This window comes from Crocodylus porosus, unplaced genomic scaffold (assembly GCF_001723895.1).
Source record: "Crocodylus porosus isolate Cpor-Errol unplaced genomic scaffold, CroPor_comp1, whole genome shotgun sequence".
NCBI lineage: Eukaryota > Metazoa > Chordata > Crocodylia > Crocodylidae > Crocodylus > Crocodylus porosus.
In genome coordinates this window covers 62,626,645-62,646,547 of record NW_017728909.1, presented here as the reverse complement: position 1 = coordinate 62,646,547, position 19,903 = coordinate 62,626,645, and the positions used below count along the sequence as shown (strand labels likewise).

The window sequence follows — 19,903 nt, the reverse complement described above, 5'->3', positions numbered from 1 at the left end:
TGGAGCCCAAAACTGGACGCAGTACTCCAGCAGCGGCCTCACCAAGGCCGAGTACAAGGGGAGAATGACGTTCCGGGATTTGCTCGAGAAGCACCTATGGATGCAAGCCAGCGTTTTGGTCGCTTTACTAGCCACAGCATCACAGTAAGGTTCTTTGTGAATCATAGAGAAAGCTGACAGATTTCATGGATTGGTCATGATAAAAATATCATGGTGTATCACTGATTTCCAGAAAAATATTAAAGCTAAAAATGATAAATTTAACAAATAATTTTCAAAGGTAATACATATTTAGTGAAAGCTAAAGATGGTTATTCCCTATAATTAATTTCTCAACCATGTCTTCCAGTACTTTTATTCGTAAACCTAATTCTCAAATTGCAAGTTTTTGTATATTTTATATTGCATTTCACTACACTGTCAATAGCTGAACCCACTAATTACAGATCAGATTACATAAAAAGTTAATGTGCTTAGTTTGTTTATTAAGTTCCCTGAATGTATCAGTTGCTGAGATGCATATTTTGGAACACAAAAGCATGGTTTATCATTAACAATGTGGGAATGACAAATGTTGGACCTAGTGCCAGCATGTTTGTGCCAGGATAAATTCCAAAAAACAGAAGCATTTTCTCTTGGCAATTTGATGGATCTCAAAACATAGAATCCTGTCCTGAATAATAAAGCATTATTAAATTCTCCTTTCTTCTCTTTGCAGCTGATAACTATAGAAAAATAGCTAATGTTATAAAAAAAATGTTAAAATTTAATGGGGCCATGAAAAAAAGTTCATTAGATAAAAATGAATGTTTGATGAAAAATAAAAATGCTTTAATAAAATGATTTAAAAAGATCACGCAATAAAAGTTCTATAAATGTTACACGCAATCCTTTATTTGTATATAACTTGCTGAACCTAAGCCCATATTTTATCCTTACTTATGGGGCTTCCTGCTCTTAGTTTATGGGCTGACATTGACAAAATATGTTGCACTACAACAGGGATGCTGTGCCTTTTACTGTGTCATTATAGCTAATAAATACAAGAAGACTTATCTATCTTTATATATAACATGTGACCAAATACCTTTTATTGATAGCAAATAAATTAATAAATATGACATGTTTTCTGCATTAAATTAATAGGTGAATACATTCCATGAGCTTTTCTTACTCTATATGAAACACATGAATAATCTGGTTGCCTGACATTCCTCCTTATAAAACCCTACATTCAGTTGATTATAATTGCCTCAAACTGTTAATTTCTTGAGCTGAAATTTTCTGTGTAGGGTGTCTGCCACTGAATGGTTTCTTTCATTCATTCTTTCATTCATTCATTTCATTAAAAAACAGTTCAGCTATTTCTAGGAACAAAAATGGTTGGACACATACATTGGATTGTTCATATTAAGAACATCTTTGGGCCTTCGAAATGCATAGGGCCCACACTTCGGAGCAGGAAGGTGGCTATTGTGTCAGAGATGTATTTTTCCCATTCCCGTGACAAGCTAACTTTGCCAAAAGTATGAGTAGGGGTCTACCCAGGGAGGTGGACAGCTGATTTCATGGAGAGATTGTGGAGCCAGTCACCATTTTCATGGACCGATTGAGGGCTCTCCCCCCTACCCCCTCAGCCAATCAGCAGTGACAGGCAGGGGCAGCAGCCATCTTGGGTTCCCCTTCGTCTGGGGAGTTCCCTCTGCCTCCTTTCCCCCATGGTGGTCTGCACGGCTGGGTTGCAGCACTGTGAGGACTGCTGGCTCCCTCTGGGAGCCAGCATTTTATTTTCAGTAAGTTTTTTCTTTTTTTCATTTACTTTGCAGATATTTCTTGCTTTCATGATTTCCATGAAATCACAATTTCAGTAGATCCCTACATATGAGCCTTTCAAAAATATCGTGTTGCATGTATTCAGACTGTTGTTTGGACTTATGTGTAGGAATGTTAATGATCAATTAAACACAGGTTGGAGGAGTTGGAGCCGAAAGTGTCAATGTTGTGGATGTGGATAGAAGAGCATGCTTCCCTTTAGAATCTGGACTGGAACCTAAGATTCCTAAGTCTGACCATTCTTCTACTGTTAGCAAGTATTTTTGAAACCTACTGTCTTTATCACACTCTAGTTACAGTCTATGGAGAATGATACCCTAATATTGCTGTTAGTTATTTAGCTCAAGAAGAAGAGGTCTGTGCAGTGGATTTAAAGATCACACCCTGTTAATGTTTATGTGAATTCCAGTATGATGCCACATATTTCTGTATTTTCTATTTCCTAGTTTCTTTTAAAAAAGCAAATTTTAGATGAATATGCACAGACAGGTACAAATCCCTGTGTTAAAAGAACACTCTTAATGTTGTGAAGCCAAGCATTCAAAAATAGAAAAGTGGCAGAATTAAAGATGCCTCAGGAACCTTAATTAGCCCCCTTGTTTGTGTATGGTACACTATTTACGTACATGGTCATCTGGGGTTTTCCACAGGATTGCTGCCTCATTCAAGTGCTGAGAATGAATCTGCCCTAGGGATAAATCAGAATACTATAGCAATGGAGGCTATTATCAGTAAGATAAGTGTGTCATTTGTTTCTGATATAATAAGATTTGGAGTGAATAAGAAAGGGAACTGCAGGGGAGGTGCAAAGCATCCTGGGATGCTGGGGGACTGTGAGTTAACTAATTTAGGTTAAATCAGTTTATTGAACTTCTGTCCCAGATCCCCTCCAGATTCAAATTAATTCTGATAGTACATCTGTCCAGGTTTATCTTAAACCGCTTTTGAAAATGGTTTATGTGCACTGAATTTCAGTTGTTACAGATTTGATTTGGTTTCTGATCAGTCATACCGGTTTATGTGTAATTTCTGTCCGTAATGTATGACAGTTCCACTTAAGCCTTCATGTTGCCTTCTGTAATGTTCTTAGGGTAGCTCAGGTCAGAGCAGATTTCCAGTTGTCTCATGCTGACAAAAAGGCTATAGTTTCTTCCATTGCATAAGATAATGGTAAAGTTCTGTTTGCTTTCCTGCTAATGTTTGTGTATAATAGTGATTCTCAACAAGGGTGTCTAGCACTGTTTGGTTTACAAACTTAATTCACATGATAAACCCAGAAGTTTCAAATATAGAACTCCATAGTTGTGGTCTTTCTGAGTTCTTTGCAACAAACTGTAGGCAAATCTATAGGCAAAAACAGAGTGAAAATAAAGAGCTGGCATTTTCCTAGAGGTGCCTTGAAACTAAAAAAGGTTGAGAACCACTGGTGTATAAGATATCAGAATATGTTGTCTTTTGAAAAATTACAAATTCAGTTTACTTGGAAAATTTAGTTTCCAACTTTATTCTGTCCTATTTATTGTCCAGTCTAAGGAGTAGTAGTAATTTATTTACAGTTTTTGTTTAAAAAATGCAGTACAATTGACCATCAAGTAAAAATAAAAGTAAAAATAGTTGCCTCTTGTTTTAATAATTGCAAATATTTCTTTGTTTTTAAGAGATGCAAGTTACAACTTGTGCAACAGTGTATTATTCACAATTCATAATTATAGAGCACCAAATCCTTCAAAATGTACAAGGGAACACTATTAGAATGCATCTTGTTGGCATCTCATCATTTCACACCTGCACTGAATCTTACAAGATCAATTCTCACCTTGTCATACCCTACAGAAGAATAAAACTACTGTAACTTGGGTTCTTGCTGTGGTATTAAATACTCTCACAGATGCTATCCACCACTTTCAGATTATAGGCAGCTGCCTGAACATATCTTACAGTCAAAACAAATTTTCCACTAACTATTACTATACTTCTGTCAGAAGAGTAGTTGAATTCAACTGTCTGGCACAGAGTTAGATTTTTTTTTTTTCCTGGCAAGACTTACTGCCAGCAGTGGACACTGAGAACTGCTGGCACCAAGGATTAATGAATTATTAGTATACACTTCATTCTTTATGATATTTAACCATATTATTATGTTTAAACAATATACATCCTTAAAGTGATAACACGGTTCCACATCAGTTTTGAAATTTGACATAGAAGTTTTTTACCCCAAACCTCATGATTCAGAATCCAAATGTCTATGTCACCTGTTTGATAGTACAAAAGCTCTTAAGATCTTTACTTAATTTGTTCTATTACAAAAATTTCTGTAACTCTTCAGTGTGTATTCTTGAAGAAGTATATGTTTTTTGAGAGAGAGTGAGAGTGACTAGGCTTTATCAAAACTATTATTTTGATAATATCAATACTGAATTTAAGACAACTTTGAATTTAAGATTACTCCCCCAATAATTAGACTCCATACATGTAAAAAATTATAAATGTGTTCTAATTTCCCATGTATAGACTCTAATTATTGGAGAGTTGTCTTAACTTTGTCCCTTCCACACAGTTTTGCAGCAGGGAAATCAGTGGCAAGGAGGCAGGCAGTGGGGAGGAGGGGTCAAGTGGCCTGATCCCTCTCCCTTGGACCTTGGACCTTGCCACCTGTCTCCCCCAACACTTGCCCCCTCTTCTTGTTATCTGGTTCCTGCTTCCCCTTGTCACCTGTGCCCCTGGGGCCTTCCTCCATACTCCCTTCTCCTTCCTACCTGTACCCTCTGGCACCTGCCCTCTCTGCTTTTCATGCCCCATCCTCCCTGGTGCTTGTGCCCCAGAAGTGCCTCTCCCCCTGCTGCCTATTCTGTCTGTACCACTGCTTCTTACTCTCCACTGTGACTCCAGCTCTGGCTCTGGCCCTGCCCTGGTGGCTCTGGCCCCACCCAGACAGACAGCAGTGGTGGGCTGGCAGCAGCTTTGGTCCCAGGTTGGTCCTTTCTTCATTGTTAGAAAACCAAGTTTCTATGTATGTGGAATTAGGTAATAGCGAACACTTGTGTCCTGTGCTTCTGGATACTAATGTAGCCCAATTAATAAATAAAAATAACAACACTGTTCTACTTAAGGGATGCCTATATCCTCTTCAGCTTGAATCTAGTTTAGGAGATCTCCTATTATAATATAGAAAGATTTTTAAAAACTAAATAAAACTCTATTAAAACAGTTGTATATTGTTACTCTGTCCATTAACTACATTTTAATTCCTAAAAGAGCTTGGAAAGTTTACATGGATATTTTTATTCCCCCTCTGTCTCTCCCATATCCATTCCCAGGCTTGGGAAACGCAACACACCCTTGTGACATAGGGCTACCTAAATTTTTAATGATGTATTATCCATTATTAAAATTCCTCTCAAAAATATACTGGTAGCTTTTGAAACTGGAAAGAAGAAAATAGATGCTTGGCATTTCTGTTAGTATACTAGGGCAAATCTACCCCTCCTGATATCAGTGAGCTATAAACTCATACTTGATGCAGCTAAGGAAAGGGAAACTCCCTAGTGTAGTAGTATAAAGTAGCTAAAGGGATCCTTTAAGTTGGGAATTCTCAACTATTTTCTTCTTGAGGACCTCTCTAGCATGCTATAGAAACTCCACAGCCCACCTGTGCCACAACTGTTTTTTTGCACATCCAGTAGATTAAATGCTGTATTAAAGTGATAGTTATTCAGTTAAACACCTATATAGTGTCTAATATACAAAGAAAAGGTTAATATAGGTACAAAAATTATAACTGACATATAATAAATTATCCTGACATATCACCTGGATGGATATACTATCATTATATTATATCAATTATTCATAGTTGTTGTACCCATATAAATCTTTTCTTTGTGAAGTTTCCATTTTCCTAATTTTATATGTATTTCATGATTATTTTTATTTTACTTAGTGTAAAACTTGTTGGTGGTGCTGAGGAACAATCTTTTTCAAGACATGGAGGTATCTGCGACAAGCACACATGCATACATAGTCAATGTTCATCCTGGCTTGGTACATTGTTTTCATTGATGTCATAGCAGAAAATCCAGCTTCACATATGTAGGTGGTATTAAACAGTATCAAAACATTCAGTGCTGCAGAAAATGCAGTTCTGTATTCATCAAAAAACTCTCACCAAAACGTCTCCAGTAGCATTTTGTTACACCTGGTTCTGAGTGAGCTGTCTGATGAAATGTCAGTGTGCTCTTCCTATAGTTTTAATGGGACGATGGATGGAAGCTAACTTCAATATTCTCACTAAAGGGGGTTGTAATCCACATGTGTGTAGTGGCTTGTTCCATCATGAGTTCAGGGAAATAAGCATTAAATTTGTCAAGCAGACCAGATAGACTGCTAGCTGAGGTTTAATTATGTCAAAGTCAATATTTCTTTCCTGAATGAAAGAATGTAAGAGTTCAAACTTATCAGTAATGTCCCCACAGACATGAACTTTCCAGAGTTGTAGTTTTCTTTTGAATGCCTCAATTCTTTCATGCTGGGCAATAAAAGTAGTGCTCCCACCTTGTATAGTTTTATTCAGTTTATTATTTTACTGAATATGTCTGTTAGGTAACCCAGTTTTGCCAGACACACACCATCTTTCAGCATTTTGGCAAGTTCAAGTTTCCTATTGGCTAAGAAAGTAAATTTAATCTCAAAAGATGAGTTATATATAAGCAAGCATTCTACCTTGAGAGAGCCACCTCACTTCTGTTTGCATAAGCAGGGAATGGTGCTCTGCCCGCACTTCCTCACAAAGTGCAGCAAAGCACCTGAAAGTTTGTTTCTTTGGATTTAATGAAATTAACTGGAGTGTCACTGCTGTGTTCAGTACACTGTGAACACCTAGTTCAATATCTTCAGCAACAAGCACCTCACAGTGTAAAAAACAGTGTGTCCAAATAGCGCTAGGTGCAATGGCTTTTATTTTCTGTGCAACACCTGAATGCTTTTCAGTCATTGCTGTAGCTCCATCAGTGCAGATCCCTGTGCAATTTGTCCGGCTGATTTCTGCAGAAATCATTACATCATCTAAAAGTATGAAAATGTCATCTGACTTCCTTGTCATCTTAATCTCTTTGCAAAACAAAAAGTCTTCCTTTATTTCCTTATTCCACACATACCAAACATAGGCAAGTAAATGGAAAATTTTTGAAATGTCTGTGAATTCATCTAATTGTATAGCAAAGTCATTCTCACACAGCCGATCAATGAACTGCAAAACTATGTCTTTAGAAATAGAAGTTATCTGCTGTTTGACCGTGTTATTTGAAATAGGTATTTTTGCAATACCTTGGCCTTCTCTCCAAACTTTTCCTTTGCAATTTCAGTAGCACATGGCATTATTAAAATCTCGGCAAAGGTATGTGATTTATTTGCTTTAGCAGTTTTCTGCACCACTATGTAGGCTGTTCCTACAAGCTTTTTATCCATAGTAGTTGTAGATTTCATTACTGCTTTAGTACCAAGCAGTTCCTGGGCCTTTATCTCAAAAAATGAATGTTGCTTGTCATTATTGATTTCATGCTTTGTAATTAAATGTCTCTGCAATTCTGAGGATTTTAACGTTCAATGGACAGTATTTGTACACAAATTACACACTGCTTTTGAGGTGCATCTCCACTTCCAGAACAAATGAAACCAAAATTCAAATAGCTGTCCTCATATTTCCTAAATTTTGTAGTTATGAATTACTTTGTTTCTTATTCACACCACCTCCCTTGTGTTCTTCAGCCCCTACTTTGGTTGAACATGTTGAACAAAGCTTAGTATCATCACTCCATGAATGTTGTTGTTTTGATGCTGATGGTCATATTAAAATGTATGTGTAACTGATATTTATTGTTTATGTACAATGATTTTTCCCTGTGCTATGTATCTTTTTGTGCTCTTACTGAAATAGCTCCTTCATACTTTACGTGGAGTAAATGGAGAAACTGTTATGTAACCTGAGAATGTGAAAGTGTTAGTTTCACTGAAGCCAATAGGTTTCAGCATAACATGCAGAAAAATTAATGTGCTCTCTGGAGCCTGCTGAGTATAATCATAATATTAATAATAGGCAGTACTGGTTTCTAAAATAAGAAGCATAAGGGAAATGAACGACTAAAAAGTAACTCAGTTTGGTTACTTTATCTACTTCCAGTCTTATTTTAGAAACATAGTGTATAAGAAGAAATATTAAATGAAATGCATGTGTTATTAGCTCTTCATATGCAATGCCAAATATAAATGCTAAGGTGCAAAAAACAATGTCTAAAGAAAATTGAGATTGTTTTAATTGCACAGGATACAATACAATTAAATAATTTCACATCAGTCTCTTAGTTCTTGCATTTCATATTTCTCCTTAATATGTATTTAATCTTTTATTTAATTAGACCTATTTATTTTTTCCAGGTCATTTAAGAATGGTTTTGTTGAGCAATTTCCTCCAGGTTTCTCTAAAGCAAATATTAATCATCCTTTATACTGGCTGTCTTGCTTAGCATCTTTTTGTCCTTCACTTAAGTGAGTATCTCAGTTTTGCTGTTGTGTAACAAGCATTGCATAGTAAATACTGGTTTAATATTGATACAATATCACACATATAATATATTGAGATAAAATACGCAGTTGATATTAATATATTAGACCTGTTCTGAATTTGCATGTTTCACCAACTGTTCTTAAGCTTCAGTAATCTATAAGACGACTCAGGTTGAAGGCAGAATGTGTATTATGTTTGATATTTGAATTATTTTCAAGATATTTTAATGAAACCTAAAGTTATACTGTTCTTGAAAAAAATGTAGGCTTTAGCACAGGTGCAGCTTTCATGGTGTATAATTTAGGACAAAAGAATGAACTTAAATCCCTGTCTTTACTAGGGTTGGTCAAAAAAGAGGTTGATATTTAAATAACTCATTGAAAATATGCCAAATTTTTCCACTGTCTAGTTGTGTTTGATTTTTAGGGTACTTACTGCATGATTAGAAGAAAATGCTTAATTTTGCTTTCTGTGTCACTGCCTATAATGACAAGTTATATATGAGACACATGCTACCAGCTGTGCTGTCGTTTGCTTTCTAATTTTGGACCCAAAGTACTCCCACACCCATTGTAAGATCTACTTCTAACCCCTTTGCCTCCTCCCTCTCCTCAACAAATTATTTTGACTTCTGGCATTTTCCAAGAGATCTTCCCCTCTGGTTTTCATATTTTAGATGCTTTGGTAAATATTCAGATTAACTATAAGAAAAAATGATTTTCTCTTTCAAAAGAAAAAGAAAAAAGAAATATGCTCTGTTCCTGAGGTCACATTTATTCTGGCATTAAAGATTGTAATGAATAGCAAGGATCTTAAGTTTTAAGTCATTTTGGTTCCTTTATTTGTAGGTAAATCCTCAAAATGTAGCAAATATTGTGAATCATCCCAGGGGTGTAATATCCTTGCTTCACCCCTGTATTGCTTTCAGAGAAAGGGGTGGTAAAACCAGCAACCACAGGGTCCTCTTATGTAAAGCCTTCATAAAGACATTCATTCCTACTGGAAGAAATTTCTTCCAGTAGAAAAGTAGCCCGGACCCGGACAGTAAAGATTTTCCTCCAGCCCCAGGAGTAGAGAGCTTCACTGATGAGCTCTCTAGCTAGGGGTACTATAGGACTGCTCCTGGAGCCACCTTGATGTTTAGGGGAACCATTTAACTGAGTGCTTGCCCTTTTCCCTGACTAGGAAGGAGCAGGCTGTCAAATGGAAGTTGGCAGCTACTGGAAAACAGCAGCTGCCACAGAGAGCCCCAGGAAGGTCTGAGTCCCAGGAGGATGCCGTCTCCCCCCCAATCCCACCAGTCAGCTGACTTGTAGAAGTGGGCCATTCTTTCATGGTGGGAAGAGCAGTACAAAGAGCAGGGGAGCACTCAACCACTGTAGCAAGACTCCAGTAGTTTTGCCACAGGGGTGCAACAACCTACGTCACCCTGCACTGGTATGGGTTGACCCAGAGCACTGCGGAGTGAGGTGGGGGCATTTTGCCATGGCAGCAAGGCTCCCAAATCTTGCCACTGTGGCACAGCAGCCTGCCTCATCCCCCTCTGTTCCACGTCAGCAATGTGCTGAAGAGAAGTCACCAGGGCTGGGAGCCAATCTTGGGGAAAGCCTCCACACACCAGGCTCCCCACCTCTCCAACTGTTAAATTGCTACCCAATTGAGTAGTGAGGTGGGAGTAGGGAAAAGAGGATGTTGGAAAGGCTGGGAGCTAGAGGCCCTCTGGCTTTCCTCCCAGGCCCTTTTGGCTTTTCAAACATCTTCAACTAAGCAGCAGGGGAAGGCAAAGGAAAGCAAGCAGGAGGCTCTCAAACCAGGAAAGCCTGGCCCCAGATGTTAACCCAGGGGAAGGTGTGCAGAAGTCCAGTCTCCTGGGAGAAACTCTCCTAGGAGTCTTTTAACCCTGGTTGTTTCTGGGTTATTTTTCTCTTGGAGAGGGTATTTTTGCTCCAGGAAAAAAAGTATGAATGTCTGTAAACCTTTTTTTGTTTTGTTTTATGATGCTCTCAGTAGAAATTGAACACATGTACATGGCCAAAGGGGAGTATGTTCTGTGACCAGTTACATAAAGTGAAATCTTAGCCCCATTTAAATGAGTAGCAAAACTGTCACTTATTGCTTTGTAATCATAATTTCACCACTGGCCTTTCAAGCAATTTTGTCCTGGAGGGGTGCATCTACATGTGTAATTATGGCACCTGAATAAACTGCAGAAGTTATTCCTCTGGAGTTAATTGCTCCCAGGCTTACCATTTGAACATGCACCTGGGAGCAGTTTATTCAGGTGCAGGACATGAAGCCTGGGCAACACAGATCCGACTGGCAGGGACCCCAGAGGTCAGCCTGCGAGCCCGGGGCTGCTTCCCTTGGTGCAGTGTGCTGTGGATGGGCTGGCTGAGGCATGAAGGAGCTTCAACGTGAGGCTAGCAACTAGGCAATATCTACATGTGCTATTTAGAAGTACTGTCCTGCTGCAGAGTAAATTAGTTTACTCCAGCCTAATAGGGGCACAAGTGTAGGTGCTCATTAGTCAAATGTGCAGTAAATGTCTTGTGTAGACATGCTTGAGGAGTAGCAGAAAGCTGCTTTAAAATACTCAAGGCCTAAATATTTCCACGTTGTGGGAGAAAAATCAGAGGAATGTAAATGAGGAATTCCAGGCACTGCTTTTCCCACTTAGGAAATAACTTTCTCAGCACAGCAAATTGAAAGGGAGAGAAGAGTGCAAGTCCTTGTGTGGCCAGTGTGACATATGGCCAAAACCTCATGCAGGAATTGACAGAAAAATAGAAAAATATTTAATTCCTGGTTTTGACAACAAAACATTTGCCTGTTCAGAAAATTCAGTAAAAGACTCATAATTTAATTGACTTGAAAAAGGGCCACAATTTGAGAATTATTGATTTTGTTCTGAATTTTTTTTTACTGTGCATTAATGTTATGGAAGTTTATTTCTTCTCATCCCTTATTGCTATACAAACAATAAAGAGTGAAAAAATATACAAATTACAGAAAACTTTTCTTTTAAAATCTTCCGAATCCTTATTTTATGTTTTCAGCTTTATGCCTCATGGTAAATTGAATCCTATTACAACAAAGTTGATAACAAATTTATTTGTGCAGATCAATCCTTGAAATCTTTAATATTTTAGGAATTCTAAATTTCTGCATATATTAATTTGTATTTTGTTTCTTTAACATTTTTATAATTTTTGCTTAAAGTATATCAGGATTAATTTTCTGTTTGTCTAATAAAAATATTGAATTTTTCACATTTATTTTTCATCTTGAATTTCAAATGAAATAGCACATTTGTTTATTCAACTTTAATGACTAGTTCATAAATATTAATGTTCTTTTAGTGATTTGCTTTTGTGGTTTATAGGTTGCTTTCATATAATTTTACCTTGTGCAAATCAACATTTGTGTCTTTTCGTACTATTACAAAACTGAACATTTATGTGTGTGATATTTATATATACTTCACCTTTTGTCTCTTTTATGAGGCTAGTCTTATGTTCACTGCTACATGAGCTAGGAGGATGATAGAACATATGCCTCTCCATATGTCCAATACAAAACTTCTCAGTGCATTTATTGGTGCTAGTTTAGTGGTTGTAGGGAATGTCTGCAATATTTTATTTTTCCTCTGAGTGAGTCACACCACTGTACATTTCAATTTGCAGGAGGCGTAAAGAGCCAAGAACGAGTTTATATTGCAATATGATAACTTCCCATCTGGTCAGTGACAGACAAGTTTTATTTCTACCCAAATATTCTAAAAAGGGCAATTATGTATATATTATATATTTTTATGTAATTTAAAAATATTATTCTTCACATCCCTAACTGACCAACCCCCTTCCTTTTCTCATATTTTGAAGGCAGTGGAAGGCATTGATAGGAAGGATGCTGTAGAAATATATGAAACACACATGAAGACAGACACAAATGTCCTTGTAATGTTACTGAATTAATGAAAATGTAGAGTTGACACTTAAGTCAGTATATTAAAGGTGTTACTTTTAATATTAGTAACTGTTTAATTTTTACCTGTCTAGTAGAGTAAATACAAATTTGTTTTTATTCATTTGTTGAAACCAGGTATCTTCAGAAAGTGTAATTTTTTTTTAAGTGATTTGTAATGAAAGGGATTATCCCTGAAAGTTTAATTGCTGTAAAATGTGCAAAAAAGTCTTTTTACTTCAAGTTCTATTAAGATTTTTATTCATATATAATAATACACATTAAAATTATCTTAAATTTCAGTGATGTGTAATGTTAATACATTAAAAATGTCATTGCCAAGTAATTAAAGTTGCTACATGTATCATACACCTGATGCCAACCCATAAAAGCATCAAAATGAATAGCTAGGGCACATACTCACTTCACTCATATGCCCATCTATTGTCAACTACTGCTCAACTAGTACTACACTAAAGACCATGTGTTGCAAGTATAATTCCATTCTGTCACATGACCTTCTTTACCAAAGTATCCTGTTAGTAATGTATGTTTGGCATAGTAATGTGTTACATTACTTCAGGATTCTAAGAAGTTAACACTGCTGTTGCTCACCCTTCCCTTTATCCCTGCTGTCCATATTAGTTGCCAGGAGCAACAAAAAACCCTACATTTCTATAGTGGTAATAGTGGAGGGGAGGCAAGCGACATTAACTTTGTGGGTTCTGGAGCTAGCTGCAGGGATTAACACTCCCAATGCAGGGTCTCCAGCAGCTATTGCAACAAGCTCTGTGGACTGAATTCCATGGGTTTGGTGGTCCAGCCAGTGAGAAACCCTCAAGCTGGGTGACCCACCTTTGTGGGCTGGATTCAGCCTGTAAACTGTATGTTTAACACCCCTGGGCTAGGGACAGATATTACACACAAACCAGTAAAAGTGATCAGAAACCAGTTCAAATCTGTAACCCAGCAGAAGTTCAGTGCACATAAACCACCTTCAAAGTGGCCAAAACTGATTTAAGATAAACCTGGATGGAAGTAGTATCAGACTTAACTGACTTAGGTTAAATTGGCTTATTGAACTTCTGTCACAGATCCCTCGAGATTCAAGTTAACTCACAGTCCCCCAGCATCCCAGGATGCTTTGCATCTCATGTGCGAACACCTCACAGGTTGGACACACTAGCTTAGGCCCATGCTGTCTGCTCCAGCCAAGCAGAGAGGCATGCTCTAGTGCTCCTTCCCTCCCTCCCTCCACCAGCTTCTGGGCTGAGTTACTGCAAGCATGTTGCTGCTTTTTTATAGTAGTCTTAACTAAACGTTTTTCATGTAATAATTTACTAGGAATTTTTAATGCTTAAGTGGAGATGGGTTGTGACAGACCTGTGGAAGTATAACTACAGCAGCACCTGACAAGGAAGAGTTTTTCGATCAGCAGCTGCCACATGAAACATGTTCAGTTATATGCCACCAGCTGTGCATAAATGGCACATAAACTTTCTGTACAGCTATACATAAATCCTTCTCCAGTCTAACAGAAAAGTGTTGCTTCTATTGGAGAAGGTTTGATTTAATAGAAAAGGATGGGAGTGTGAGCTCTGGTGGGTAGAGTTTATGCATGTATAGTTTATGCATCAGTGCACAAAAAATGTATGTACATTAATTTTACACATGCAGTGCATATATTTTCTTCATTGATAACTATGGATCCATAAACTGTCAACCAAAATGAGTAATGGGTAAAAGTCACCCCAGATTCAAACTTTGCTAAGTTTTTTGGGTAGCTGGACAATGGCTTTGAAAATGTCATTCAACAATGAAAGATAAGACAGTAAGGGAAAATTTCCAACCCTTCCAACCCTATATGTGATGCAGCATGTAATCACAGCTGGGGGTCACATTCATCGAAGTTTATTGGCTAACACTTCACTCTTGTGCCTGATGTTTGAAGGGCTGAATAAAATAAGGGTAGCTGACTGGTAAGGGCAATTAGGGTGTGCAAAGCGGGCAGTATTCGATTCAGATTCGGCCTGATTCGAGAGACAGTGATTTGATTCACTGATTTGGATCACTCTCCCAATTGGATTCGGCCAGATCTAAAGATTCGATTTGGATTTAGAAAATCATCGATCCATCCATAGACACAGCTTTATATGGGTTTTTTTTACATACCTCAAGGTACTGGGCATGGCTCGTGAACGCTGAGATGGTAGGGTGGATTGAGCATCCCTCAGGAGTGCAGCGAGGCCCCCTGCACACTCTGTGGTGAACCTGGAAGTGGACCAGAAGCACTTCCAGTCCACTGCCAGCTCCACCGCCGGGTGTCCCCTGCACTCCCATGGGATGTTCCATCCGCCTCATCATCTCAGCATTCACAAGCTGTACCTGGTACCTTGAGGTATGTAGAAAAAATGTACAAAGTTGTGTCTGTGGCTGAATCATCGAATCTCTCCAAATCGATTTTGGAGGCTCCCAATTCAATTTGGAGAGATAATGGGTCTCCTGGTTCGATTTGGAGATTCAGCTGCTAAATCGAGCCAGATCTCCTCCAAATCAAATCAGTGACTGAAGCTTCACACAGCTTCACAGGACTGTACAGTTACCAGGTCCACTAGGGAGATCAGATTGGCAGTCCTCACCCTACAACCACTGACAGGATTGTCAGCTGCAGAGCTGCTGAGGAGGAAGTTGCTGTATTTCTTTATCTTGTTCTGGCTGTTGCTGTCCCTATTTCCTGGCCCCTTTTTTGGGATTGTCTAAGAAGTAAGGAAAACAAATGTGAAGGCAGAAAGCTTGGAGAAGTAATAGAGTGGATGGATGTTTCTGTAGCACCTCTGTTGAAGGGGGTAGAGAGAGGGAGGGAAGTGGTACCTCTAATCAAAGAAGTTGCTTGCAAGAGCCTGGTGCCCCACTTTATAGAATCAAAATCAAAATTAATTGTATTTCTAAATATTTCATATTTAAGATTGTTGTAGTAGTCAGTAGGTGAGCTCAGGGGAAGTCCTTTGATGTAAGCCCTTTGGCAGCCTGATTTTTGCTATAAAACACACACACACAAAATTACCGACCCCCCACTTACAAAAAAAAAAAGAGAGAGAGACAAGTCGACATTAAGTAGATTATTTGGGGAGTAGAGGCTCTTTCTCAGTTCAGTAAATGTATGGCTGAATTAACCCAATTTTTCATCATATCTACTCATGGTCCTTGATAGACAAAGCAATTTTCAGGTCATCTGATTTTAAATGTAGATTTTGCAGGACATTCAAAATGCTGCTTAACCTATGAGCTGGTATCATATATGCACTACTCTGAGTACTTTTACTATTTTTATCAGCTTCTTATTCTTTATTTCAGATATTTCATAGTCTTGTGCTAAACGATTAATATATTACTGAACTAAAATATTATAACCTCAGATTTATTCAAGCAAGAAAAATCATTTTTCTCTCACGGAACAAGAATATACATGGTTCCACAGAAGAGATAAGTGAGGTTACTTTGTATCAGTTATAAATTTGGCAGACTACCAAATGTTAATTTGCTTTTAGCTAGTTGAGATTAAATGTAATTCCTTCCCTGAGCAGCCTTAAAGTAAGCAAGCATGAAAGCATTTTCAAAGTAATCTGGGAGGAATTGACATTTAAAGGAGTAGCATTACATCTGCACTTTAAGGCTATTAATTTCATAGATAAATTAACTACATTATTCTCTCTTTATCTTACATTTTGAAAGGACTCCATCAGCTGGAGAAATGGCAGCCCAGGGTCAACTGAAACTGCTCTTATCCCAACCATGTTGTAATTGGAACTTGCTTTTGGAAACCCTGCTACATCGTGATTGTCTCTTAGTGAAAATTTTACTGAAGAGTTCAAGTAAGTATTTGTGCTGTGTACATGTGTAAGAATATCTGTGAGAAGTACCGATGTGTTCTTGAGCTCTGCTATATTTTTCACAACTTGAATGCTGATAAAAAGATGCCAACTAATAGTGGGTATCAATAATCATTCAGTTAGCAAGACAGATACTGAATTACGAAAAGAAGGCTTTCTTACTTTTTACTATGAGAATTGTTCAATCAGTCTGAACAGTTGAATCAGGTAACATTTTGATAAAATAGGCCATTATCATAACTATGAAAATAAGCTTCTAAAAAGTGAATGATTTTTGGAATTGTTACTATTTTTATGAAAATTGATTTAAGATTCCAGTATTTTAGAATTAAGATCCTAAAAAGTTACCTGTAAAATATTACAGATTTTCAACAATGAAAAAGGTATTTTGTGTGTGTTATTGTAAGCAAAATTTGAAATGGCAGCTAAAATGGCATTTTCCTTTATATTAATGTCATGGTTCCTTTATATTAATAGGTTGAGGTGTGTAATTATAAGACATACAGAAAAGCAAATGATAGAATGGTCCAACATTGGTTTTGCTATTTTATTCTGCTAATATTATCTTTGAAAATATTAAACATTCTTACCTATCATTTTAGGAGCTTTCATATAAAGTGATTAGGTTATTGAACAGCTAGTGGTGTAATTACTAATTATGATTAATGATTGCAATAATGTTGAGTTATATTATTAAAAACTAGTTTCTATCATTCTTTGCAACAAACTTTTTGTTACATATCACATAAAATATTAGGTCCACATAATATTAAACATAACATTATTTAGGTCTGTCATTTTTAAGTGGTCTAACATTTGTCAGAAGTACAACATTGCTTCAACTTCTGTCATGCTTCTTATTGAGTGCTGCACTGCATTCACTTAGCTATTCAAATACCTGTCATCTTTTACAAAGACTGACAAATGTTTGATCAGGAACATATTCTTACTCTGGCATTATCCTGTATTGAATTTTCCAGCTGCTTAAATTATCACAAGGATGAAGTGACAGAATTTATTAATCTATTGACTGACCAACCCTTTGAGCTTCAAGCAAGTACATATGTTGCTTAGAGTTAAAAAGCATGTAATTTGCAAAGGCTCTGCTGCTAGCTTTACAATAATAATATCAATAAACTTTTATTTCACATAAAACTGAAACTACAATAGTCATTTGCTTCTAGAGTTCTAATTTTTCAAATTAAATATGTACTGTGAAAATTACCATATTCTTTACATTACAGATTTGTGGGAAAGATGCTTTAAGTGATATAAAATAATACACTTTGTAAAGCAACAAAACATGTTTATCAAATAGCATTTCTAATAAAGCACTTTTGTGTTTGATGGCAAACTGATATATTTTTCATTATATGAATTTTATAATGGTTAAAAATTCATAAAGTGTGGTTGTACAAAATTATTTTCTAAAGCAATTAAAAATGATCTAGAACTATATCTTAGGGATAAATAGTAGTATAGCTTATTTTCTTAGTGAAGACGAAAGTCTTATAGTACTATAGAAACATATATTTCACCAGCAGTAGTATATTCTTAATCAGCTACTACATGCAAGTTGTTAAAAAATAAGTGTACTATAAATTTGGATTTGGGCATGATGAGTCTCATCCACATCACAAAACTTCCTGAACTAACTTATTTTCACAGCATAAATAATACAGAACTTTTTAAAAGGGTAAAAGTATGCTTTTCAACTTTTTCCTTTTATACATGCAAAAAACCAAAAAGATATCTGCCAGCACAAATGATATTTAAATGAGTGCTTTTTACATTTCGGATGTTTTTAGACAGTGGTAATCACTTATATCATGCCAGTGTATTTGTGCTCATTATGTTATACATCATTCAAACACGCAGAGTTAGACTGTTGTCCCCACCTTCCCTTACGTGTCTGTATCAGTGGGTGGAAGAAACTTTTCCCATCTTTACATAGCCTGAATTAGAATCGCTTAGTCATTAAACTGTGCCCAAGAACAACTGTCCAAAAAAAGGAGACTGAAAGGAACTGGAGGTAGTTGTGGTCTACCTACTGTTGCTAACTGTAGATTTTACTAAGAATCTCCTTTTAGTAAGTGGCTTTATTCAGAATTTACCTCCTGGTGTCATAGGCTCACATAAGTCCAAGGTCTCACTAAGAAAGTTTCTTGCTCTTGTGATTATGACAAAAAGCCAGAAACATAAACCCTTTATCTATAAGGTAAGTAACAATAGAAAAAAATGGAAAAACCATTATCTTATAAAAATCTCATGATAATTTGAGGCTTGAGTCATTTTTTTTAAATGTTTTGTTTACTGTTTTCTCATGTAGCTTTGCTGCATTCATCAAAGGCATGCCACAAATTACTCTGTTTTCCCCCTTGGTGTCACCAGAGCTCAAACAAAATGCTTCTAGGACTGTCTTTAAAGATGATATCCAGTAGTTAAGGTGCTAGCTTATAAATTGGGAAACTGCAATCTCCTGCTGTGCCACACTTTCCTGGGGCAACTCATTTAGGCCCATAGCCACATAAGCACTTAGGTGCCTAAAGTAGATGCTGGATATACACAGAATATAAGCATCCAAATCTTCAGAGCAGGGTACATAGAATTCTTGTCCAACTGGTTAGAGGTTTGAAAACCATCAAGCAGTTCAGGTTATGCCCATAAAGTATACTAGGCACCAAAAATACTGCTACTACTAGTTTGAATTACCAGAATTATTGTCACCTTCTCAATTCTGGCTGTTGTAGTGCCTAGCTCATGCCATTAGTCACTGGTTCTCAGTGTTGTTAAAATCAAGTAGAAAGACCTGGATACAGCAGAACAAGTATTAAAATCAAGATCTTATATATTCTTTGTAAATTAACAGGATTACTTTAACAAGATACTTGCTTTCCTGCTTTCTCCATCAGTTTCCCCTGCAAATTAAAAAAACTGGGATCCAAAGTTTTGGCCAAGTACTCAGATCAGAAAAGGAGAACACTAGTAGTGTGTGTGGGAACCATTTTCCAAATGGCTGAAGTTTGAACTCCTGTTCTGTTAATGGAGAAAATAAAGGATATGTGCTCAAGAATCAAAGTGGCCAAAAGATGTTTAAAAAAAAACCTGGAACAGGAGCTAGAATCATAAGAGAAAATAAAGTAATATCTGTAGGTTTCCCAGAAGAGCTGATAGATGACTTGCATGCAGAGATAAAATATCTGTTAGGAAAGCAATTGCAAGGTGTCTGACAGATTAGGAAAATGTATTGCTAACATGCCCAGTCAGGAATGGCAGCATGGATTAATTAAATGACCACCCTTACTACACCTGGGTCAGAAGAACTTTTATGAGACAGGAAGGCAAAAGTGTGCTGGGTAATTTGGACCTTACTAAGAGATAGAAGCTACAGCAAGGACCTAACCAACTGAGAAATTATCTGTAGAAGCCAACCTTATGATCACAAATCTCAGAGGAAGTCTTTGTGTGGAATTGGCCCAAGCTGTGGACTTACGTACAGTTTTCCACCTATATGTACAGATGGGGAACTTTCTTTGGGGGAAGAACATTCTGGTATTTGTCTCATTTCAGTATCAAGGGTGAAATGAATGTTTGAGAAGATGCCTGCTCTGATAGTGCTACATAACTTAAACCTGGAAAAGGGCTCAGTTAACCA

At 37.0% G+C, this 19,903-nt stretch overlaps 1 protein-coding gene across 5 annotated transcripts in view; it reads left to right on the top strand.

The window, feature by feature from the left end:
- The window catches only part of KIAA0825 (KIAA0825 ortholog), a 373,307-nt gene that overhangs the window by 126,315 nt on the left and 227,089 nt on the right, over window positions 1–19,903 (top strand). For 4 of the 5 annotated variants that reach the window (XM_019532383.1, XM_019532379.1, XM_019532380.1 and 1 more), the window contains 2 exons: window positions 8,266–8,376; window positions 16,091–16,230. In XM_019532383.1, the coding sequence (XP_019387928.1) occupies window positions 8,266–8,376; window positions 16,091–16,230 (251 nt within the window). The remainder of the gene's footprint in view (window positions 1–8,265; window positions 8,377–16,090; window positions 16,231–19,903) is intronic. The other variant, XM_019532382.1, reaches the window with a different exon arrangement.